The sequence below is a fragment of the Sipha flava genome, unplaced genomic scaffold (genome assembly GCF_003268045.1).
Source record: "Sipha flava isolate LNK unplaced genomic scaffold, YSA_version1 208_pilon_pilon, whole genome shotgun sequence".
Classification (NCBI taxonomy): Eukaryota; Metazoa; Arthropoda; class Insecta; order Hemiptera; family Aphididae; genus Sipha; species Sipha flava.
Genome location: NW_020272815.1, coordinates 696,198 through 721,854, shown reverse-complemented (window position 1 = coordinate 721,854; position 25,657 = coordinate 696,198). Strand labels below are relative to the sequence as shown.

The 25,657-nt window shown below is 25.7% G+C and overlaps 2 protein-coding genes and 1 long non-coding RNA gene across 9 annotated transcripts; 2 read left to right on the top strand and 1 right to left on the bottom strand.

The window, feature by feature from the left end:
• Window positions 1-1,914: 1,914 nt before the first annotated feature.
• Window positions 1,915-17,174, bottom strand: LOC112682696 (WD repeat-containing protein 78-like). 4 transcript variants are annotated; one of them, XM_025553377.1, is made up of 13 exons: window positions 12,334-12,504; window positions 10,319-10,479; window positions 9,626-9,724; window positions 8,290-8,365; window positions 7,719-7,829; window positions 7,515-7,624; window positions 6,974-7,212; window positions 6,525-6,667; window positions 6,228-6,394; window positions 2,556-2,732; window positions 2,302-2,475; window positions 2,165-2,242; window positions 1,915-2,016 (listed from the first exon to the last, which is right to left on the bottom strand). In XM_025553377.1, the coding sequence occupies exons 1-13, from the start codon at window positions 12,425-12,427 to the stop codon at window positions 1,927-1,929; spliced, it is 1,719 nt and encodes a 572-aa protein (XP_025409162.1). In that variant the 5' UTR covers window positions 12,428-12,504; the 3' UTR covers window positions 1,915-1,926. The 4 variants fall into 4 exon arrangements, with proteins under 4 accessions (XP_025409162.1, XP_025409164.1, XP_025409165.1 ...); XM_025553379.1 differs by lacking the exons at window positions 10,319-10,479; window positions 12,334-12,504 and adding an exon at window positions 17,146-17,174; XM_025553380.1 differs by lacking the exon at window positions 10,319-10,479 and having other exon boundaries at window positions 12,334-12,386.
• Window positions 14,359-15,860, top strand: LOC112682699. The gene is made up of 2 exons (XR_003148542.1): window positions 14,359-14,559; window positions 15,820-15,860. It is a non-coding gene; the product is annotated as an uncharacterized LOC112682699 (long non-coding RNA).
• Window positions 17,175-17,505: 331 nt separating the features above from the next.
• LOC112682697 (sphingolipid delta(4)-desaturase DES1) lies at window positions 17,506-24,231 on the top strand. Of its 4 annotated transcripts, none has more exons than XM_025553383.1 (7): window positions 17,506-17,671; window positions 17,879-18,060; window positions 21,761-21,937; window positions 22,017-22,156; window positions 22,345-22,558; window positions 23,000-23,211; window positions 23,828-24,088. In XM_025553383.1, exons 2-7 carry the CDS (start codon window positions 17,979-17,981, stop codon window positions 23,966-23,968), a joined length of 966 nt encoding a protein of 321 aa, XP_025409168.1. In that variant the 5' UTR covers window positions 17,506-17,671; window positions 17,879-17,978; the 3' UTR covers window positions 23,969-24,088. The 4 variants fall into 4 exon arrangements, with proteins under 4 accessions (XP_025409168.1, XP_025409167.1, XP_025409166.1 ...); XM_025553382.1 differs by lacking the exon at window positions 17,506-17,671 and adding an exon at window positions 24,113-24,231 and having other exon boundaries at window positions 17,761-18,060; window positions 23,828-24,015; XM_025553381.1 differs by lacking the exon at window positions 17,506-17,671 and having other exon boundaries at window positions 17,761-18,060.
• Window positions 24,232-25,657: the final 1,426 nt, after the last annotated feature.

Sequence of the window (25,657 nt, the reverse complement as noted above, 5' to 3'; positions counted from 1 at the left end):
ACGGTTAGCTAAAGAATTTAAAATATAATTTTTATTAGAAGATATAGGATATGTTTTGCTATTAACATTTATACTAGACATATTAACACTGTAATTTTATATTTTCTATCCCTTATTATCCGTTAACATTATTTCCTAGAAATTAATTACTAACTTATAACAATAAAAGGATATTATTATAACTTAATTTTACATATTATCGAATATTTGTAGTATTTTAACAAATTTTGATGGACTAAAAACACCGTCCTGCAAAATATTTTGTTATTTTTGTTGTTTGTATAATAATACCTGATCCTTATAGATCTTAATGCGCAAAATTCAAATCTGAAATTAGTTTGTCTCTATCACGTCTAGTTTTTTTACAAGATAGTATAACATTTACCTATACTATAACCTATACTAACCTATACTATAACCTTATAGGTTATATAAGCCACCTTGTTGACCTAATAACATTCCCAAAACTTTTAAGTCACCACAAACAATCCACTTATGTAGTGGATATTGAACTTTTTCTAACATTAAATGTAAGTTTTCGTACGTTTCTTTTAAATGTACAGAATGTGCAATGGGAATAGACGCTAACTGGTTTCCGTTATGAAGTAAAACACCTTTTAGACTTCTTTTAGATGAATCTATAAACAACCTCCATTCATTCACATCATAATATTTGCCAAAATGTTTAATTAATCCAGAAATATTATTACAAAATACAAGTGGTCCTTCCTTTGAAAAAAATTGTTTGAATTCCATTTCACGATTCCTGTACCAAGAAAAAGTAGTAGCTTTTGCAAGTAAATTTTTTTCTTTGAGTCTCGAACCCAAAATTTCAGCTGCCTCTTTAGTAAGAGCTAAGTCACGTACTAAATCATTTAATTCAAATTGATTGAAAAGTTGTGGAGCATCTGTGGTGTCAAGTTGAAAGTCTTCGTCATTATTACTAGAATTGCCAGCGGAATCTATAGAAGTATCGTGGTTTAAAATAGTTTCGAAAGCTTTGGATGGTACAGGCACTGGTAATTCAGGGTCATGTGGTATTGGTCGTATAGCAGAAAGTAAATTTGGGTAAATTATATTCGATTTATTTTTTTTTATTATAACCGGAAATATTAACCATACAAAAATAGCAATCATCAATATGATTTTTTGGTTCTCGCCAAACCATTGGTACTGCAAAAGGCATTGATAAACGCTTACCTTGTTTCCAATTTCGCAAACTTTCAACACAGGATCGGCAAGCAATATGGGGTGCCCAAGATTTATTTTGATCGCCTAAATGAATACCAAAATATTCTTGGTATACATTTTTAACAAAATTTGTAATGTTATTTCGTTGTTTCATTATAACATATTCACCACATATATAACAAAATAAATTTGAGTTGTTTTTACAACATCTTCTTTTAATTGGTTTAGACGTCATACTAAAAAAAAAATTGAAAATCAAAAATCGCACAAATAAACTCTAAGAAAGGTGATATAGGTACAACTCGGATATTTTATGAAGACTAAAATGAACGTAACTATAGAGAATAAACATAAATTGTGTGAGTTTAAAAATATATTTAATTGAACTACTATAAGATAAAAAATTTAATAAAGATAAGATTAAAATTTCAGTAAAGTAGACGACATTCAGTTTATAATAATAATAATTCGACGAATATATCGCACATTATTGTATGACTAATGACTATACAGAAGAGACAATATTTATTATTCGAATTGTAGAAAAACTAGACGTGTTAGAGAAAAATTGATTACAGATTTGAATTCAGCGCTTCAAAATCTATAAATATAAGTGCAAAAAGTTAAAACAGCAAAGTAGTCGCAGGACGGTGAAATTAATATTAATTTAATATAAATCATCCAAAAATTATACTATATTACCAGATTGATTTTAACACTTCTGCCCGACACTGATTATTTATTCAACAATTTTTTTCTAATTATTCGGACCAGTTCTTGATTTGAAGACATCATGTTTTCTAGAGCTGTTAAAATTGAATTTTTCTGAAAAAGGAAATTTATAATAAGTAAATCTTATATTTAATAAAATAAAACCATTTTACATTTAACCATATTTTTATCTATTTTAAAAGTTTTAATATGTGACCTGAATCGTTAACTATTTATTATCTTATTTAATAATAAATATTACCAAGAGAAATGACGGAGATGGCATACTGCTAATATGAAAACATCTAACTAGTCCATTTACATCGCCAGTGATAATATTCTGTAAAATATACATATTGAATGTAGACGATGGTATTAAATATAATTAATGGTTCTAACATTTCCATGCTTTGAAAATTTAACCAACGAGAAATGAACACCAGTCTTACACGTAAACATCATTACGGGCTCAACGGTCTTTCTTGCAAAATCCCAAATGCATATGATTGCTCCACTGACACTGACTATTACCGTGGAATTAATTGGTGACCAATCGGCGTCGTCTATAGCGTTCTAGTAACCATTTAAATTTTTTATAAATAATACATTTTGAAATCAATTATATTTAGTATTGATATGCGTGATAAACTTACAGAATAAGACAAGGATAACAGTGGTGATTCAATGTTTTCTATCCAAATTTTGATTTTCCAATCAGCTCCATAGGTAATGAAAATACTTGAGCAGAAGGGAGAAAATTTAATTCCATAAACTGGACCAGTGTGAGCCATGAAAATTGTGTCATAATGGTTGCAATTATCGATTGTGTTCTTATAAAACCAAACCATGTAAATTAAAATATATTTTCAAACAATACAAATATTAAAAACATTTGTACATGTACTGGATTAATAAATACAATATTTATCTATAGGTATATACAATGGCGTATACGGACTTTAAGTTCGGGGTGTGCCCAAAAAAAATTAACTTATTAGGTGAATGGAAAGAGGACAACCTCCCCCAAAAAAAAAAAAAAATCAATTTATATTACCTTTCAATACTAGAAAATACAAAATAATAATTAATCTATACAGTGTCTTTCAAACAGTGCCACTACTACAAAATAGGAGGCCCGTGAACGGTAATTATATTAGGCTCCTTCCTAGGATTTATTATTGTTATACGTCTTATTTATAAGTACACATTTTTTTTAGGTTTTAAAACACGTTTCACATCAGTTAGTGTATGATATATATGTTACATACAAAGTTTGGAATTGTACATTTGGCAATTTGTACAGTGATTTTTGCACACATTGCGAATTGTACAATGTTGCTGTACAAAGTAACTAGATTGTACAATTTCATTATACAATTCGTGATGTGTACAATAATCATTGTACAAATTGCGAAATGTATACAACCATTGTACAAATCACAACATTTAAAAACATATTATATAAATTACAATTTTTCGTATAAAAAAAATATTATTATAAAACTACATATTACTAAAATCAAATATAGGTAATTAATTACATATACTTTATCATTATTTATTCTTACAATCAAGTAAGTTATGGCAGCGTGAATTGCATATTACATTTTTTTTCCATTTACATTTATTATTATAGCATTAATTGATTTAAATGATATATTTTGTACTTTTGGAGCATCTTCAATTCTTCAGTCAGACAACGGCCGTGAGTTCGTTAATTTTATAATTGATGAATTAAAAAATATGTGGCCACAACTTAAGATTGTACATGGGAAACCTCGCCACTCTTAGAATCAAGGAAGTGTTGAAAGAGCAAACAGAGATGTGCAAGATATTTTAAGGGCGTGGATGTCGGACAATAAATTCAATAAATGGAGTGAAGGTCTTCGATTACCCCACCTGAGAATATACTCAAACCATTAAATTCTGAGAATGATTTAGAAACAATTTCTTCATTAGAGCTAATTAATTATGAACCAACTGAAACAGAAGTTAAATGAAAATAATATTTTAGAGCAGGCCTCAATTGCAAATGAATCGGTATTAGAAAAAATTACCATTGTGCAAGGTAAAATAAATAAAAATAAAAAGCTAGCTGTAAGCTGTAAGTTAATTACATCGCCAAACAAAACGAACGGAAACTGCTAGTACTTTTGAAGTATCCAGTCGTTTCAATCGGTACAAATGGAACGTTACCTGTATCAGATAAAGATAGAAGTAAAGGAGATTCGAAAAATATCATAGGTAATACATTATTTTATATTTATAAACAATAATCATATTAGTAAGTGATGTACTTTCATTTTATTAGGTGTTATAATGGAAGTAACGACGGACGACTTGTATAAAATTGGTACTAAAAATGGCATTATTGCACAACTATTTATTCGTAACCAATTTTCATCTTGTGATGGGGTAAATATAAATGATATATCTACTGATAACATTTCTCTAGGAGCTGCAAATTCAAAAGAATCAATGTTTGAAGGGCAAGGTTTTTTTAAATGTTTTTGTACATGTAAATACTATAATAATAAATGTATATGTAAAAAAAATGTAATATGCAACTCATGCTGTCATAATTCACTTGATTGTAAGAATAAATAATGATAAAGTATATGTAGATTTATAATAATATTTTTTTATACGAAAAATTGTAATTTATATTTTTTTAAATGTTGTGATTTGTACAAATTGCGAAATCTACAATTCCGGACTTTGTATGTAACATATATACATCAAATTAAATACCTACAATTGCTGTATATTATACTTCACTACATATTTAGGTAGTACATTTATTTATTGTAGTATTTTAGGTTGTTATGTTGTATGCCTACTCAAATACTCAATGGACTCATTGTTAAATAAATATTATATTACTCTAAAATATTATAACATCCTTTCCTGAATTTTAAAAAGTGTCTTTTTATTATAAAATAATAATATAATATTATTGAATAATTGTGTGTTTGTAAAGTGTAGTTTATTCTAGGCTGGGACTAGGGGACCCCCAAATGTATGTAAGCCTTGGGGCGGCCCCTTTGTGTACAGCATACTCTGCACACCCGGTTTTTGCGGCACTGCTTTCAACTAGTTTTTTTTTATTACCTATATCAATTAATTAGGTATCAAACACTTCAAAAAAGTATATGTAACCATTTTGTTGATATTATTCTTACTTCATTCTTGTTAATAAAGATATTACAAAAATATATTATTTATTATCAATATAAATTTATCATATATTTATGTTGACCATATTAACTATAGAATATAATTGTTGAGTAGTGTCCAGACACACCCGGCACGCCCTGAGCGCATGCCTATAAGTATATATGTACACAAAGGAAGATACCCAATATATTCATTCTTCCATTCATCAAAACCTAGATATAATTGCTAGAACTAGACTTGACATTTTAATGGTATTCTTCTCTAATAGCGTAGAAGTGAGATGAGATAGGATTTAACCACAATCCTCTCATAAGAAAGTGAAAAAGAGTAAATGTTTTATTGATTTCTTCTGATAATTTTTTTATTTTTAAAGGTTGCATATGAAACACCTAAGTATTAATTTCTGAATTTTACTCTAATTTATCCCTATTGAGGTAAAAATAAATAACTCTTTTATGTGAAATTAAAATAATTAAGATAATAATATTAATAAGCAAGGATTGAAACTTAAAGCACTTGAAACACGAATATAAAAGATAAAAATTAGCAATTAGCATACATTTTTCTATTGGCACGAACAATACATTGTGTTTTTTTTATTTAATGAATATTATTTTCGATAAAAAAAACTTGACCATCTAGATAGATTTCAATGGTGTAGTTGACTGGTTTTTAAATAATTTTTAATTTCGTCAGAATTATATAAATGTCAAACAGCAAATAATTAAACAGACGCATAACACCTCCGCCGCCCGCCAATGTGAAAGAGGTGCGGGTCATATGTCTGTCAAAATAATACGACTAGATACGGGATTTTATCGGATTCGATATTTTTGAAACTTCCATAGGTACCTGTATAATTAAAGTCAACTTTGTTTACCATTGAATAATCTAAACGAACCTGAATATTTTATTTATTTCATGAATTTTTATTTTAACTGAAAAAATTTAATTTTCTGTTCACTAGCTTAAATTCCATTAACTGAATTATTAATATCTAAAGTGTCCTTCATAAAAAAATCCCATTCTTAGAAATATCCAAAAATGAACAACAAAATCTTTTCTATCAAAAAAATGTAAAACATGAATTTCAATAAAATGTGAAAATTACCGATTATTACATCGGACACTTTATACTAGTAAAATACCTGCACAACAAAACCAATTTTTGTACCAATGAAATATGTATTCTTATTGGTCGGATGAAACGATATGACTGTTCCGGGCATGTTTTGTACTATCGTTGAGTTGAACTTGTTTGTTTTTCCGGTATTGACTTCGTTTCGAATTCCGCAATATATCAATGACATTTGTTCTGAAATAAATAAAAATAAACATTTGTTTTTTGTATAGATATAGTTAAATTTTAAATTAAAACTATACAATAATATGATAATTTCAATTTATTACATTTTTAATGAAAGAATAATATTATTTATTTTTACCAGTGTTACAATTCTTAGAGATTAAGGACCACTTTCGTACTGAGCCATTACCATCTACGGACAGTACAAATTCATCATCTGAAGTAAAACTTTTTTGTAAAAACGATACAATACTCCACACAGGAAAGTTATGCAAATGTTCCCTATAATTAACCATTGACTTCATGTAAATATAAATCGGTACACAAAATATCTTACGTTTTTATACAAAAAATTTAATTTTAAATCTAAATAATACAGTATTTTCAACTGATTGTCGAATAACTCAGTGGTATAGTTAAGAAGGGGGATAGATGGATCGCCCTTTGAATTAATCGCGAATAATACCTATAGCTAATAAAATAATATAGTATTTATACCCGTAATATTTTTAAATCACTCCCCCCCTAATTGAACTCCAAATACTTTACTGATATAGTTAATAGAATAAAAATAAAAATAAATTTTACTTATTGATTACAACTGGAACATAAATTTCTTGACTGATGTCTATTGTATAAATACATCCTTCATGACTACCAGCAATAAGAATGTTAGCATTGCTTTTTGAAAAATCAAGGCATAAAATGGGTTTGTCGAATTCATAAATCTTTTCTGGATACACTGGATTCTTTAATGACCAACAACATACAGCGCCTGCATCTTGTGATTCTCTATTTCTTTTACTATATCCCACGGCGAAAATATCCTGACAATTTAATATTTAAACAAAAATACTGTAGTTATTTAAGGTTAAAGTACATAAGACTAGATATATCAATACACTCATTATAATGATTTTTATGTGGAGAAAATAATAAAACAATTAACAAATTTTAATTCCATAGTAGTTTTGTTATACCTACTGAATATACGTAATAATTAAAATATAGATATTACTCTGGTATACATTTTTATTTAAATTGGAAAAACTGTGTTACTTACATACATAAGTGTGTTGAGATTTTGGTGGCTAAAGGGGCATAATACATTTTTAATCATGAAACTTACTTCATTCGTATTATTCCATACAAGTGACGTAATTGAAAAATTCATAAATTTATCATTTGAAAATTGCAATATTTCTTCTAATGTATAACGATAAGACATCGCATTAAATTCTGAAAGTTCATATTTGTGTGTACAAAGAATAGAGATTAACATTTAAATACGAATACGTTGGAAATAGACATGTAGAGTGTACTGTATACATACTGTCACTTTTATGTTGTGTAACAAATTCAATTTGTTTTCTGGAAAAATTGTTTGAAGTCACAATTCGATCAGTTATAAACAAAATTTTTTTGAAATTGTTAAGTTCCGTTTCTAAAATATTAAATATCTAATAGTTATGATAATAATTACATAAATTGGATAATTATAAAAGAATATAATAGCTACACTTAAGGCCTTGTTTATGCTAGCATAGGTTTATGTAAATATAATGTTTATGTTAATCGATACCTATGTAAACTATTATTAACATGATTATATTTTAGATAATTTGATAATACTCAGAACTTAAATACGTATTTAATCATACTTTATTGATTATAATTAAATAATATTTAAGTGTTACAATAACAGAAATGTGTAAAAACTTATTTTGTTATGTACAATAAAAATGTGAAACAAGAAAAACTCTATTTTATAAATAATTACTTTCTGACTAAACATAAAATAATTATAATTAAACACATAATGATATTACTGAAATGGACGAGTGTCCATACTTATATAGATTTTTAAGTAAACCTAATCTATTTTAATTAAATACCTACCTTACCTTTTTTTCTTAAATCCAATGTATTACAACCCATTTCTTTTTGTAGTATCCATATGGATGCAACATTTGACTGATCCTAAAGAAAATTTTTTATATTTAACTTATTTTCGGAATTTTATTATTAAATAATAAAATTTTACAGATTAAACGTTAAAATCATATTAAAAAAATAAATGTAATTACATGTTAACGGGAATAACTCGTTTCCGTCAATATAAAAATGGTATAATTCCCATTTCTACTAATTTACCCGATATGGTAAGATTGTTATAATATATTCCATATTATTAGAATATTATCCATATTATTTTTAAAGTAAAGAATATAAAAAATTATATTTTGTCATTTATAATAATAATAAGTTTTCTGTTTATTCAAAATATTTTCTATAAAAATAATAATTATTTTGTCATAGTTTTTATAAAATATAATGATAAATTAAATTAATAATTCAGATATACATAACATTATCTCATAGTAATAATAATAAAAATAATTAAAAAATGATTTTTTTTAATTTATTCAACATGATTAACTGCAATAGTCTACATACAAGTAACGCGATATTTATTTTTTAAATCAGTTACAGCTATACTAGCCTTAGAAAATTTTATCAAAGTGGACTTTATTTTAGTGTATTTTAAATATTCAAATAAATGCTATTTATTTTAATGTACGTGTCCGTCTGGACATTTTCAACGAACATTTTTAGTAATATACGTAAATATAAAGTAGTACTTAATTACGCAATTATAGTTGGGTGTGATTTATTAAACTGTTAATTAAAGTGTGAATAAACAGTTCACAAGTGTTAGTAGTTTGAAATAAATTTTTTGTTATACATGTCCATATTTTTGGAGGAAATTTTAAATTTTCGTTTATATAAGTTTTTAATTAATAATCAGTTTATTGTAAATATATATGAATATTTGACATTAAGTTAAATAAAAAACAATCAGACACATCTTAAATAAATTTTAAATAATTTTAAATAAACCAATCCAAATGTGTGCTTTAACCAGTTATTTTGTTTGTAAGATACAATTAAACGAAGTTCATGAATTTTTTTTATATTATAGTTAAGTTAAATAATATCTATAGTCTGTGATAGCACAATTATACCATACTAATTTGGCAGCATTATGAAACGCTATTCAAAGTTAATAACTATACTTTTTGAATTTAATATTAAATTATATTCATTACATTTGGTTGTTATAATAATATAATATTATTATTATTTTACCATAGTAAGTAGATTGGCAGAAACGAGAATCATACATTTTTTAAATTGGCGTACACTGTATATGTCCGTGTTAATACTTAAAATAATTACTTTTAAAATTATTGAATCAGTTTGTGTGTGTTGTGTTCTTTGAAACCATCTCGAAGTTTGTACAGCACCAGACAATACATATTTATTGTTTTCTGTAATCTGAAATTATTATATTTATGAGTATATAGTTATTTTATAACTTTTGTAGTATAAGATTAATAAGAATACATATTTATCTATCGAGTATTTGCATTTATAATAGTGTTTAATATAAGCATATTGAAAATTATCATTATACCCGCAGTTGAAAATAAACTATGTAGATTTTTTTTTAAATTTAAATTCATCGATTTGTAGAAAACATTAAAATTAAATACATACAATTAGGATAATCAAACATTAAAATATTAATTTATCATTTATTTATTTATTTAAATGACATTTTTTCAAAAATATAAAGATACTCCTAAAGTTTCTCTTAATTATATTTTTCTTAATAATTTACAAATAAAACAATGATGAATAATTTGATTATAGCGTGTCAGTCCATGTTTATCAAAATGAACAGGTATCTAGAACTAACCTACAACTAAACAGGAGTTATTTTATGAATTATTGATGAACATTTAGAATTTAAACAATACTTAAGAATTCAGATGGCTATTGCATACAGAAATATATTTATTTCCATATAATTTATTGTATTAGTGTACTTAATTCTTATAAATTTTAATTTTAATATTTTATACAAACCTTAACTTGCGTATCTGAAATATTTTGTATAAACGGTGCCAAGGAAGGTAACTCTAAAAGAGTTATGGTATCAGTTTCATATAAAATAAATTTAAAATGTTGAACTTCAGGTGTCTTTAAAGATTGACTTTCACTTTTGACCACTTTCAAGTTTTCTATCTCTATATTATTAATTAAATAACATATTAGGTAATATATACTAGGTACTAGAATTTGACATTCTTTACTCATTGATTAGTACTAACTGCTTTGTGTTCAACTAAATATTTATTAAATGTATAAACTATTGCTACATTATTACATAGGCATTTATTATTTAAAAATGGAGGTTGTATTTTATATGTAAATTTTAGTTTTAAAATTTAAAAGGGTTCATTATAAAACTAATATATAGACATTATACTTCAACTTTTTGATGTTTGTAATTTGTGTATAATATATAGACTCCTTTATACTCAGGCCCTATAACTGCCCTTTTGTAACAATAAACAATATAGTTATTTCTCACTCAAATGAAGTGGAATATCTTTGGTTTGATATTTGACAGACGCCTAAAATGGTAATCTCATCTTAAGGGCAAATGTAAAAAGCTCAACTCAATATTTCATTTACCAAGATATGTCTTCTTCGCTCAAACCTAGTTTTACCCCTTAAAATCATACTATATTAAACTCTCCTAAAATCACTCTGGATATATGGAGCTGTAATATGGGGTTCTGTTAAAATGTCGAACAAGAGAACTATTCAAACCTTTCAAAATATTTACTATCGTATAATTATTGGAGCGCCCTGGTATGTCTGCAACAATATAATAAGCTCCGGCCTCAAAATCTATTCTGTTAACGAAACTACCACTCTTTACTACAAACGCTTCCACGCAAAACTTCACTCCAACCCAAATCAGCTCATCAGGAATCTAGTCTTACAACACTACTCGGAAATCCAACTAAGCGAATTAAGCGGAACTGGTGTAGCGACTCAAAAATTGTATAAAGTGTAAATTATAATTGTAAATATAAAGCCTTTAAGTGTCTGTAATGTGAAAGTTCCTACCACGAAAATATTCACTCCTTGTTTTTCACATTATTACCATAACTATTACTTATTTTACACTTGTATAGATTGTAATGTTCTAAAAATAAAGTTATATTAATTTTTTTTTAAAAAAAAAGAAAAAATTTTACACAGTTTATCATATTACCATTTACAGCATAGAATTTACATTATAGAAAATATATTATTTTGATCATTATGACATGCTTTATATAATGTCTAGTAATTAAAATCGAATGTACAATACAGTGTTTTAAAAAATAATGAAGAATATATAGAACTATTTAATACCTACATAGCCAACTACTACTACTATATTATTTTATTATATATTTATGTCTGTATGAAATTGTGTATTAAAATATTGCTCAATTATTTCCTTTATATGATATTGTTACTACTATTATTTATATATATTATAACATACATATAATATTAGGTTAAAGCTATAAGCGTAAACTGGAGGAAGGGGCAATTGCCTCCCATAATAAATTAGGAAGGGCAGTGCCTCCTGTGATATTTAACATACCTTGTTTTAAAATAAATACAAAACAGCTGGTTATAGTTATTACTATACAATTTTTTTTTAAATCTTAATTTTAAATTTTCGCTTATCTAACATAATGTTAGAAAATGAATAATTTTATATAATAATATGTAGGTAGTAAGCGGCGTTTAGCCCCGGACACCCTATTTGTTAGATATTTAATTATATTTTTGCCCCCCTAATAAATTTCCAAGTTACGCCTATGGTTAAATCTATAGATACTATGAAATAAAAAAAAAAAAAGGTGAATTTCTTTTATTATTGTATTCCTTAATTTGTCTATACAAGAAGCTCAAATTTTTAAATTTCGTAGTACTCATATAGCTTTAATACGAAATCACTAGACAATAAAATATTTATCATTATTTATGTTTATATTGATTTATTTTTAATAATATTACACAACGTCACATACCATTTTCTAAACTTGCGCATATTGTCCCTATGTTATCTTCGGTGAAATGAAATATTTGTTGAAATGTATGTGTTTCTGTTTTATGTTTGTCCATTTTTCTTTATTAATGTTGTAATAATTATACAAAATTACAATGCATTAATTTGTAAATAAATATGCGAGCAAATGAGTAAGTATAACTTCACGTTTAAAAGAAATCTTGTTGTTTTTACGATTATTGATCAAACAAACGAAGTTAAAAATGTACAACTATAATGGTTTCCTATTTTTTAATTGCACATTTTCGTGTTTCTACAGTGAATTAGTACAATTGAAAGGCTACAGGGCAAAATTATAATAGTAAAAAAATTTAAAAAATATGATAATTACGAGGGTATTATCTTATAATTTAATTTCTTTTTTACTCATTTTATTAAATATTAGTTTTATTACTACAATATTTTTTTTTTAATTATTTCGAACTTTATTTCTTAGTTTTTTTAGTTCTGAAAATTTAAAAATTCAATACTTAATATTTTTAAGTTATTTAATTACTTTGCTGTAATGTTTTAACGAAGGCAAAATAAAAAAGTTTAAAAACAATTAAATAGTTAAAGAATATTGACTATTATCGCTTTTCTCCGTAGCCCTTCAATTGTTTTTCTATTTATTAAATATGCCCACATTATTATCTTTAAAATTGAACCATTGCCTAACGGTAGGGCTATGTCCCTGCCTTTGTCGCTGTATTGATTATTTTAAGTTTTTTAAATTTGAGTGACATTTCCTCTTGAAATCGATTAAGCAAATACCTATCCTAAACATCCTCATGAAAATATCCAGCAAAAGTTTCAGTTCAAATAATCAAAACTGAAATCAAATTTAAAACACATTGCATTACTTGGACTACAAATTGTGACGTGATAATTAAATGTATTCGTATTAGCCAACACTTAATATAATGATAGTAAAAATATTATGTCGAATACGGCATCTGTTGGTGAGCATTCTAATCAATCTGTATATTAATTATGTATTATGAATATGAATATATATATATATATATATATATATATATGTGTGTGTGTGTGTGTGTGTGTGTGTGTGTTGGCTAATGAATGGCTATTAAGTATATGAGTACCTACCAAGCCAGTATTTATGAATAAAATATAATCATAACACACCGGAGGTGGTCTATTATAGCTTTTTTGACAACATATGTGTACAATTTATAAATTACACTCATTGTTTCAATCAGTATCTCATACTTCGATTACATTCAGCTCACTTCTGTGGCAGTGGACAGGGAAGGAAGTGAGCTTGAAAGTCGGTAGCCCGAGTATGTAAACGCGTCACTCACGCTAATCGTGCTCCTCGCATTTTCGCTACCCAACAAACAGCGGTAAATTAAACAACGCGACAGTGACGTATTTGAGGGTGGCGATGGGGACAACCCCCCCCCCCCCGAGAATTTTTAGACCAAGACAATTTTTATACAAGTAATGGGTATTTTATTAAGAAACAAAAATTATGATTTATTTTATAGTATTACTACATTTGAAAACGTTTCAAATTTTAAACTAATTTAAATAACGCAAAACGCTAAATTTTTCATAATGTTTCAATTGTCAATAACGGTAAACGGAAAATTTTTTAAACGTTTAAATTTGTATAATGTTTAAACGCTTAAATTGAATAACGTTTAAATTATTTATAGCGTTAAACGCTCAATTGCTCAATTGCTTATAACGTTTATATGTCCCATAACGATAAATAATATATATTATTTTGATTGAAGACCCAATCCATACTTAATGAGAAATTAGATAAAACACAAGCGAAACTTTCATAACACAGATATACACAAAATACCATTCTAAGTGGATCCGGCAAGAGATTAGGAAAAAAAAAAACCACAAATTTTAAGGATTCACCTGATATAAATATTACCAAAAATTTTACTAGTAAATTTTGAGTCTGAATTAAAGAAAAAATTTGAGTCCCCCCCCCCCCCTCTAGAAGTAAGTCTAAATACGCCCCTGCAACGCGAGCTGTAATATGACAAGCAACGCGAGCGTGAGTCCAAGATGCTTAAATTGTATTCAAATGCAGTTACCGCACAAGTGCGTGAAGGTGTAGAACGTTCTGCGTGTTTAATTTGTGCAGTTTTTTTCTTTTTCGTGCATGTACACTTATTTTATTTGACTAGTAACATTTAAGTTCGTATTCAACTTCACTTAATGGAAGGTAATGGAACGTACTCAAATAATTGCAGCTTTAGCATTCTGTCTGCTGAGTTTAAGTACATATATATATATACAGCAGCGGATTGGCTAAAAATTTCGGTCCGACAAAATACTGTATGACCGGCCCACCATCCAATATTAATGATTTTCCGTAAAAGTTTCCTTTGTTCATGGATTAAATGCTCGTAGAACTGTTTACATCACGTCCGCACTAGGTTTTGATCACAATCTTACAATTAAATACAAACAAACACTTAAATACATTATTTTTATAAAATCATTTTTAATCTAAGTACATCGGCACAGTGTTACCGGGAATTTTCCCGGTATCCCGATGGGCCAATCCGCCGCTGTATATATATATGCATTAATTCGTATTCGTATAAAATAACTATATAGGTACCTAACCTATCTATAATCGTGGTAGGAACAGTGAAAATTAAATATGTGTAAATGTTTATGCATCATACAAGGATGTTATATGAATATAAGATTTAACCAAAAGTATACGTCTTGTGAGGATCGTGGTATATATTTCAGTTTCTGGTTATGCTGGGAATAAGCGCCTATGTAGGGAATACGCAAGGTTTATAGATAATATTATCTATAAACTCTGGGGAATACGCACTTTTGGGGATTTCCACTTTACCGTCCGCTGGACGGAAAAAGGTCGCTTTCCAACGCTTCAACCGTGGTCGAAAACCAAACTTTCGGTGCAGGCGTGACAAAAAAAAAACTATTTCCTATTACACTGTCTTTATGTAAATCCCTACAAAACATTTATGCAGGTTATGAGATATAGATATATGTAAATCCGAGTGTTATGAACATGTCATAAAATGTATGAAAACGAATTATTGTATACATTAAAACATTAATGTATACTATAACTGTGTACAGGTTAGTCATTTAATTCGTGAAAATAGTGAGGAAGAATTACACACACACTATTTTTAGAAGTAGCAAACGTAGTAGATGAAACAGTTAAAATACCACGATTAATTAGACAATCTATATAGACAATAATCTATAGTTTTTAATCAATTGATCAATTAAATTTAATTACATTTTTTAATTATTAATTTGTTAATCATAATTTTTAATTAAATTAAATATTTTTTTTATTAGTAATTATAATTCATATACATTATTATATATTTTGTACTGTATAATATAATTATTAAAATAATAATGTATAAATTAAAAATATTTTAACTTTTTTTTCATTTATCCTTTCTAAAGAAGAAAATTATTGTTTCAGAGTTGCAGTTGACACTGGCAATATGCAGAATATTTTAATAAGTATGTAAATAAAGGGATATAATTATTTATCACAAGTATAGTGGAGTATACAAGGGGGGATGTGGGGGTCAGATCCCCCTAGGCATTTTTTTAAATGTTATAAAAATAATGTTCTTAGTGTCAAGTCGTTAGAAACGTAAAAAAAAAAATAATGATTTGTTTGCAAACCATCCCCCATACAAAAGTTATGTATATGCCACAGCGCAAGTACTCAAAGCGTGAATCCTGAGAGTTGTTCGTAATTATTTTATGTCACGCATGTTAAATTCATGAATCAAATAGATTAATTATAAATGAACAAAACTCAACTAGTTTTTTAAACTCCTATTTTTTTGATTTTTTAACAATAGTAATTCTTGTTTAAAAATACAGTTAAATCCTAAACAAATAAAAGTGAGATACCTATGTAATTTAATTTTTTATTCTCAAAAACTTGCATGATTTATTATCTTCAAATATTGTTTTGTGGTTAATAAACACTTCAATCATTTGGTCAATATAAAAATCAATGAGTGGAAAAAATACTGTGACGCAATAGTAATAAAATAATAAAATAAAATTCAATAAAATAATCTTGAATTTTTGGATTAGCCATAAGGATTTGTTTAAAATTACGTTGCATACGTGTTCACCACCGAAATGCGTTACAAAATAACGAGCGTTCAAACGTCAAATTCTTGATTTAAATTTCCTCTATTACATTGTCTTAGTAAAAATTATAGTACCTGTTATAAATAGGAAAAAAAGTTCAAGAGAATGGATCTATTTCCCATATCCTTCCCTGACCCGTAAATACGCCACCGACTGCATACCCAGTGCGCACGTCTATGGGCGAAACGGTTTACGGAGAAATGTCCGAATCTTAATGGCTAGACCTCATATCGTTTCTTAAAAAAAAATTAATATTCATCAACTAATAATAGCAAATTACAAAACTGTGTTATAAAATAAACCACAAGCGATAGATCGGTACCTTTTTATTAATAATAAGTGCAAATGGACTGTGTAATTAACATGTATGTAACATATCATTACATTGACCGTGTTGGTGTACTACTACAACGGATCTCGAACAACAATAAAAAATATTTATAATTATTCGTAGAAACATAAAGAGTGAAGACTAGGGATAGTAAAAAAAAAACATGTACTTAACTTATATCGTTTATCAACGCCGCGCCGTTAAGTTACAATAATATAGTCAATAGGTCATAATATGATTAGATAATTATTATATTACTATTAGATAATTATTGAATTGATAAATATAGCTTTGAATAATTACCAAACTATTATTTTGTTGTGCTTGCATTATTACTCAAACAATTAATTATGAAACAAATGATTTATAGTTCAACAATAGTAATAAAATATTGTAACACACTAATTAATTATTCCTCGTAAAACGAAAACGTAATATTGCACACTTAGTTAGTAGCCAAAGAATAACAATCGATATCAAAACATCGTTTTTTTTTTTTTCATCGACATTATTGTTCGATGAAGGGTTTGGTCCATTAGTAAAAAAGTTACATGCTTCAAACTGTCATTGTTGTGATTAGATTTTAATAGGTATTTGAGCATTCGAAAAATAATCTGACCGACTGCGATATCTTATCAATTTTTTTAAAGTAATTACACGTCTCGATTGGAAAAAAAAAACAATCGAAATGGCACTAGTAATATTATCGGTTGTTTTTTCGTTTTTCTCGCCAATTGACCATATCTTTTTCCGAATCGGTAATTATCCATGCTCTACCGTATTGATCACAATCAAATATCTGGGCCGTAGCACGTGAGCTGCAACTAAGGTTAATAAATCACATAATTTTCACAGTTGTACATATAATCGCTATCTCTTATCTTTGGTCTTGGAGTTGACGTACTGTCCACACCCTCCATCCTTCCGCTCCGCCGCCCAATGTTATGCCGGGTGTCGTGCTTCTCTACCGTCCAATGCGTACTCTCCGTCTCTCTGCCTCTCTGCTTCTGTAAACTGATAGTCTGAATTTTTCTAGTCTTAATACTCTAGTCAACGTACAATCATCGCATCGAAACCAAGTTTTTTTTAAATCATGATTGATATTACACGGCGATAAAATTATCATTTGTACAACAATGGGAGCGAAAGTGTCCAGAACCGATTTCGAATGGTCGTTCACAGAAGAACCACATGCGACGCGCAGGAAAGAAATACTAGGTTCGTTATATTTTGATTAAATAAATCATCTTTTTTTTCACTCCATAATAAACGAAATTCTGTGGTCGGACATCGTTTTTATATACCGCTCATGCTTAATTTACACAAATCAAATTATTGATCCTTTTAGTTTTCTCGAAGTCAATTATAACTACAGCTATGACACGAACATGTATAGTCATTGTATGTTGGTGGTGGGTTTGATTTTTATTTGATTTGGAAACTGTCTACCATCACCTAAAAGTTACTGTATTAAAAATGAAACGCCCACTTTTCAAATCATTTAAATTATTTAAACAATACATTTGCTTTAATAAGCCTTTACATATTTTCAAAATATAGTTTTTAGTTTTAAACTTATTGATACTGAATAAAAAAAATATTTCAAATAAAATAGATACCTAGTGATAGTTTAGGTTAGTAAGATAGTTTTTTCAGTTCTTTTTCAACTTATTTTATTTTACTAAAAATTATTCACTAAAAATTTAGTACAATTGTTTGAACATAACACTAAAAATATTATTAAAATGTATCAACTATGCATACTATTAATGATTTCTTTTAATAATATATTTTTCATTAATAGTTTATTTTAGAAATATTGTTTTCCCTAAATATTAATTTATATATTAATTATATATTTTTACTTTTTATGCATGTTTATTTGATTCGAGATCTAATTAATTACCTATTATACAATTATGTATGTATTATTCTGCATGTTATGTAACAGCAATTTTTTAAATTATATTATCAGGAAACATGTAGATAACATTTTATACAATTGTTTTTTCTGATAAAACAATTACTATTTCTAGAATTATATAAAATATAAGGTGATTTATTTATTTAAAATTTATTTATCACTTGATTATGTAAATGCATTCTAACTAAATGCTTAATTTTAAAATAATTATTTGTATTTTATTTTAAGTTATAAACAGTAGAACTTGATATACTATTTTATAATACATTTTAAATATTGACTTACAAGTGTAATCCTATCATGTACAAATTATGCTTTTAAACTAGAACATGTAATTTGTAAAATATTTTTATAACAAACATAAACAATTTAAGTTTCAGTCAACTGAAAAATTATTTATTCATAATAAAATCATTAATTTTTCCATTAACCATCTTTTTTTTTTTTTATTATAATTTATTAAGAGTTTTGGTAATGAGGTTTACACAAATAAAGAATTACAGAATTATAAAATATTTATTGTTATTACTCTACATTATTACTTAAATAAAACTTAAATTATTGAAAATGTATCTTATACTAAAATAGTACCATTTTACTCAGAAATATAATTGTGATTCATTTATGACAATATATAAGTAGTATAGTTACTAGAAAAATTTAGTTTGAATTACATATTTAATAAATTAAATTACAGTGGGAATGACAAGTTGATTATTTTAAATAATTTGTAGATTACATTATATTATGTTATCATTTATATCAGGGATGGGCAACTGAAAGTTACTAGAGGGCCAATTTTTAGAAAATTAAAATCCAGCGGGCCAAAGCATAGAAAAAAAAGATCATTCAAAATATGAATTTTAATCAGCATTTATGTAGGTACATCGAAATAATAAATTCAACACCCACGACAGATGTGATACGAAGAAACTGATATAGTTAGATAGTTTGGTACAAACAGCTTGGTTAGTTTGAAAGTTATATGTATATATAGTGTAAAATTATTTTATACAGATAGTATAAAAAAAAAAAGCGTTATTTTTAGTTATTTTTAGTAACTCAACTATTAATTTTTTAGTTGTAATTATAGAATGGATCTCCAAAAAAGTACAGTATTATTATAAAAATTAAAAATATACAATATTATTGTAATCGTGTTAATTTAGAATTCAGGTGTTAAAAATGACTAAAATCAATTTATTGTACTATTATAATATTCAAATATTTTAAATATATAGGTACAATGAGATATTATATAACTATAAAAGTATTAAGTATAGTTTTCTCTTTATTTATATTTAAAAAATTTGCATTTCTATGTATAAAATACATATGTATGTTACCTATATCATAATTTTAAATCGATAGCATGACTAAATATTTTTGAAATATTCATTTCATGAATTTGGTGAATATTTCTTGTATTATATGTTTTTTTTTAATTTTTTCTAACTTTTTAAACAATTTTTTTAATTATTCCATATTAAAATAATTTATATTTCATAACTAACAATGGGGTGATAACCTTTGTTAAATTTCTTATAATTTAAGATAATGCAAGGTTCTATACGGTATAATACGGTATTATATAAAAAAATAAATAAAATACCGTATTTTAACATCTTTACGTATACATATATATGACATTTAGACACAATGTTTAATACCAGATAAAAATTATTATATCAATAAGATAGAGTATAGACGACACATTTTAAAATTGTATGATGTAATTTGAAAATATAGAACGGGCCAGATAAAAAGGCTTGATGGCCGAATACGGCCCACGGGCCTCTAGTTGCCCACCCCTGATTTATACCATACTTCTCTAATAAAATATAATTTATTACTGTCATTTAATAATTACAATATATTTAATAAAAAAAAATTTTCTTCTTCAATATTATTAAATATAAAAACTATTACACATTTTACTTTATAAAATCAAAACGTATTGTAATTTAATTTTAATTTAATTTTTTGAAAATTAATTGTATTTACTTGCTATTTACTGTTAGATACATAAAATAAAAATAAATAAATTTATAAATTACTATCAAGTAAACTAACTACTTTAGTGACAGTATACACATATTCAATAAATAGTTGATATAATTCTTTATTGAAAATACACTTATCTTATTCTTCTAAATTTTTTATAATTTGTTTGTTTTTCCATAATATTTCCAAAGTTTCAATACATTTAAATAGTAAATATATTTAAAACAATATACAGCCATGTAGAAAGTATAATTATAATGTAAATATGTAATTTAATTTTTATTGATTTAACTTTTCATTAAAATTAAATTCTATGTCTTAAATTTGAAATGTTTAGATATTAATACAACCATAAATGCTTCAGTAGTTGGTCACTTTTGTGTATTTCAAAGCCGTTATTATTTATTAATTATTATGGTAAATTAAAATAGAATAGATCAATAGATCAAGTACTGATGTTTTGATTTTTTTTCATGTTTTGGGTTAGTATGTGTGCATACTTATTATTATTTCTGTTGAATAAACCATTAGGTACCTGATGAAAATAAACTTTGATTTAATTATGTTTTTATAATAACTCACATTTATTTTAATTATGAATACAAAATTGTATTGTGTCAGCTAAATATATTAACATTTGAATATTTATACTCTTACATATTTCTAGTTTATCCATTACAAGATCCTCAAATTTTTTGTTTTATAGTCTTAAAACCCCCTTTCCTTCCTTTGATTACAGACAATTTCCATGCACAAATGTATTATATCTATATTATTATTCATATGAAAAATTTCCTGCAAATAATTGACATGATACTTTAACATTTTTATAAGCAATACTGACTATTATATTACTATTAATTTAATTCAAGGGGAATAAATTTGAAATATCATACTATAGATACATATTGTATAAAGTACAAAGATTTATTTATTAAATAATTATTTTATTTTATTATTTAATATTTTTTAACAATTATTTTATTTCAGAAAAACACCCAGAAATCAAGAAACTTTATGGCCCAGATAAAAATTTTAAATGGATTGTTATAATCACAACAATATTGCAATTAGGATCATTTTATTTCATAAAAGATTTAAAATGGCCAATTGTAATAATTTTAGCTTATTGCTTTGGAGGTGTAGTAAATCACTCATTAATGCTTGGTAAGGTTACAATTTTTTCTTTTGTTTAAAGTTGATTACAATCAATGAAATTAATTAATAATTTAGTACCAATTTTTAGCAATACATGAAATTGCTCATAACATGGGATTTGGACCTAAGTATCCTATGTACAATAAATTATTAGGTATGTTTGCTAATTTGCCCATTGGTCTTCCGTTTTCTGTTACATTTAAGCACTATCATTTAGAACATCATCGAGTAAGTAAAATAATTTTTTCAAAAGTTATATTTTGTTTTAAATTTATTCTTTCTATATACGAGTATAAATTCTTAAATATCTGCAAGTTTCTGTTTTTCATTAATTATAAATTGATACAAATATTTAATATTAAATAAAAATATAATATAGCTATTTAACTATCAGAAAATGCCTTTCTAATTCACAGTACCAAGGTGATGAGAAGCTTGATACAGATATACCTACATATATCGAAGCAAAATTATTTAATTCAACATTTGGAAAGTTTATTTGGGTACTGTTGCAGCCATTTTTCTATGCCCTCCGACCTATGTTTATTTATCCGAAAAGTCCTACTGCACTTGAAATCATTAGTGTTTCTATTCAATTGATGTTTAATTATTTGGTTTATTTATATCTTGGTATGTGTATTGAATATCAATTTAACCGTATACCTATTAAATAATGAAATATGAACAAAGCATATGAGTAATACTTATTAGAAGTTAAATTAAAAAAATATAAATAGTTTTTGAAAAATGAAATAATTTTTGTATATTTCCTTAAAATTGATTAAATGGAATGTATCAATAAATTGAGTTGATATTATTATGTATAAAAAAAGTAATTTAAATCTATTGGTTTTAAAAATAATATACATTTTAAAAATATTTACTTATCAAATTTTCAAGTTCAAAAAGTATTACATTTTTATAAAACATATTGTTTATATTTTTTAACTAATTATTTCATTATTAATTATTAATTATTATATGTAAAAATTAAACGTTGGCAGATTAAATTACTAACATTATTTAATGAATATAGTGTAATAATACTTTGTGAATTAAACATTATCTTAGGATCAAAGGTACTAACTTATATGTTGGCTGGTTCATTGATGGCAATGGGGTTACATCCAGTAGCAGGACATTTCATTTCTGAACATTATATGTTCCATAAAGGATATGAAACATACTCATATTATGGCCCATTAAATTTCATAACATTCAATGTTGGATATCATAATGAACACCATGATTTTCCATTTGTACCTGGTTCTAAACTCCCGCAAGTAAGTATTCAATATAGCTTTATAGAAATTATAATACAATGTATTATAATAAAGTGTATTTAATACATTACTCTCTGAGTTAAGAAATTGAAATGGCTTGTAAATCGGTTATTGATTCATTGTGGTGAGATGGATGGGCTACTATATAAAGATCAATAAGCACTGTTTGTCTGACTGTGTTCTTCATTTGTATATAATTTATACTATTTCAAATTGATTTAAGAAAATAAAAGTATTATATAATAATTTGAAAAGGAATGAAAGAAAACTGAAATTTTACAAGAATATAGAGGCATTATTAATTTTGATCTTAAATGTCTTTAATTAATTTCCATTTTGCTTTTTATAATTAAATTTTTGAAAGGAAAGCTAAGTAACATTTATTATGATTTAAAAAAATACTTACATTATAATTAATCTTATCTTATTAAGTATTATTTTATTAAAAATTAATGATTTTTTTTTTTTACTTGAAGAGTAATTAAGTGATTTCAATTATTACATTAATTATAATATAATATAATTATTATATTCAAATGATTTAGTAAAATGTTATAATATAAGGATATTATCATTATTAATATAGCAGTATTAATCATTTTTTTTATAAATGTAGGTTAAAAAAATCGCACCTGAGTATTATGACAATATACCTCAACATAATTCATGGACAAATGTCTTATACGATTTCATAATGGATCCTAGCATAGGTCCATATGCACGAATAAAGCGTAAACATCGAGGATTGAAATTTTAAATACTAGCAAAACTTAATAAATTAATACAGATGGAATTTTAATTTGGGTAAGATAATAAAGCTATAACTTGGATTAATTAAACTATTTGTTTATTTGAATTGGAACAAATTTAAAAATTATCTTTTTTTTTTTTGCTGTTATAGAAAATATACATTTTTCTTTAAATTATTTGAAATGATAATGAAAGAACAATTTTAGAACTGTAAGGTGGAATTCTACTTTAGCATTTTCTTTAAAATTTAGTATTTATCAAGAATTCAAGTGTTCTTCTTTAAGCTTATCATAATTTATTTAATTTTTTAGTTTTTAATTATTCATTTTAGATTAGTCTAATTAATGTATATAATATAAATATGTTCGTATAATACATTTTTTAATTTACTATGATACTAATTATATAGACAAGATTATTTAACAATTATGTTTACTTTTATTAGACCTATTAAAATGCTTGCTCCATATTAATATAAAATTTAGTAACAAATATATGTATATAATGTATACAAATATATAGGGTCTTAGAATTAATAGTTTTTATATTAACAATGGAATTAAATGGGTCATGGGATAATAATTTCCTTGTAGTTCACTGTCGAAAATGATACATATTTTAAATTTAATTTTTATCAAAACTTTCTTTAAATTTAAATATTATTTGGTTTTCATCCAATGTTAAGTTTTTAATAATCAATTATTAGTTTTCATCATCATTTTATTTTAAATATTTCAACTCATATAAATTATCATTAAAAATTACATAATTTACCAAAACTTAACCCTTTATTTTCCTATATTATATTAGACTACTATTACCTCTTTAAAGCTATTGACCAAGCAAATTTGATTCTTAAATATACAGGTAGGAAATAAGAAAAAGCATTTACAAAAATGTTAATAATTTAATATTGTGGTATTATCTTATACACTCGAGGTTAAATCTACAATTTTATTTTATATTATATATTACATTAGCTGAATAACCCAGCTTCTCCCATGTTTAATTTTTTGTGTTACCTAGCACTGATCAAGGTGCATATTAAAATATAATTTTTATCAATATTTTCCATTTTTACCTCTTTTAAGCTTTTTAACCCCTGTAGAGGTTGAATTTTGAATTATCCTTTCTTAAGGGTTTTTTGTATCATAAAATTAATTTACTAAATTTCAAACTCGTAGCTTCAGTTGTTCCGACTAGGTGATTTTTTTTTTATTTTTACTTCTTTTAACTTCTTTAAGGGTCAAATTTTAAAAAATCCTTTCTTAGTGGTTGTCTACATCATAAAACAAAACTGCTGTCCAAATTTTATAATCATAGCTTCAGCGGTTCTGGTTATGATGAATCACTCAGGAAAATTAATTATATATATACAGATATTCTAAGTATATGTTTCTATTAAGTATATTCAATAAAACTAAGGTAACTTTGAAGATAGTAGTAAATATAAAAAAACGATAAAAGATAAAAACAAAATTGAAAATACAAATTGTTTAAGTAATTTTTATCACCTTATAGTGACTAACCAGTGGTTTACAAAATGTTCCACGGAATCTTAGTGTTATTTACATGAGACAATCTTAATATTTTCACAAGATATGTGAAAATATTAAGAAATGTTTTCTGTTTTATTCTATTTGAAGAAAAAAAAACGTTTTCCTATATTTTAAGTATGTATTTATTTGTGTGCAAC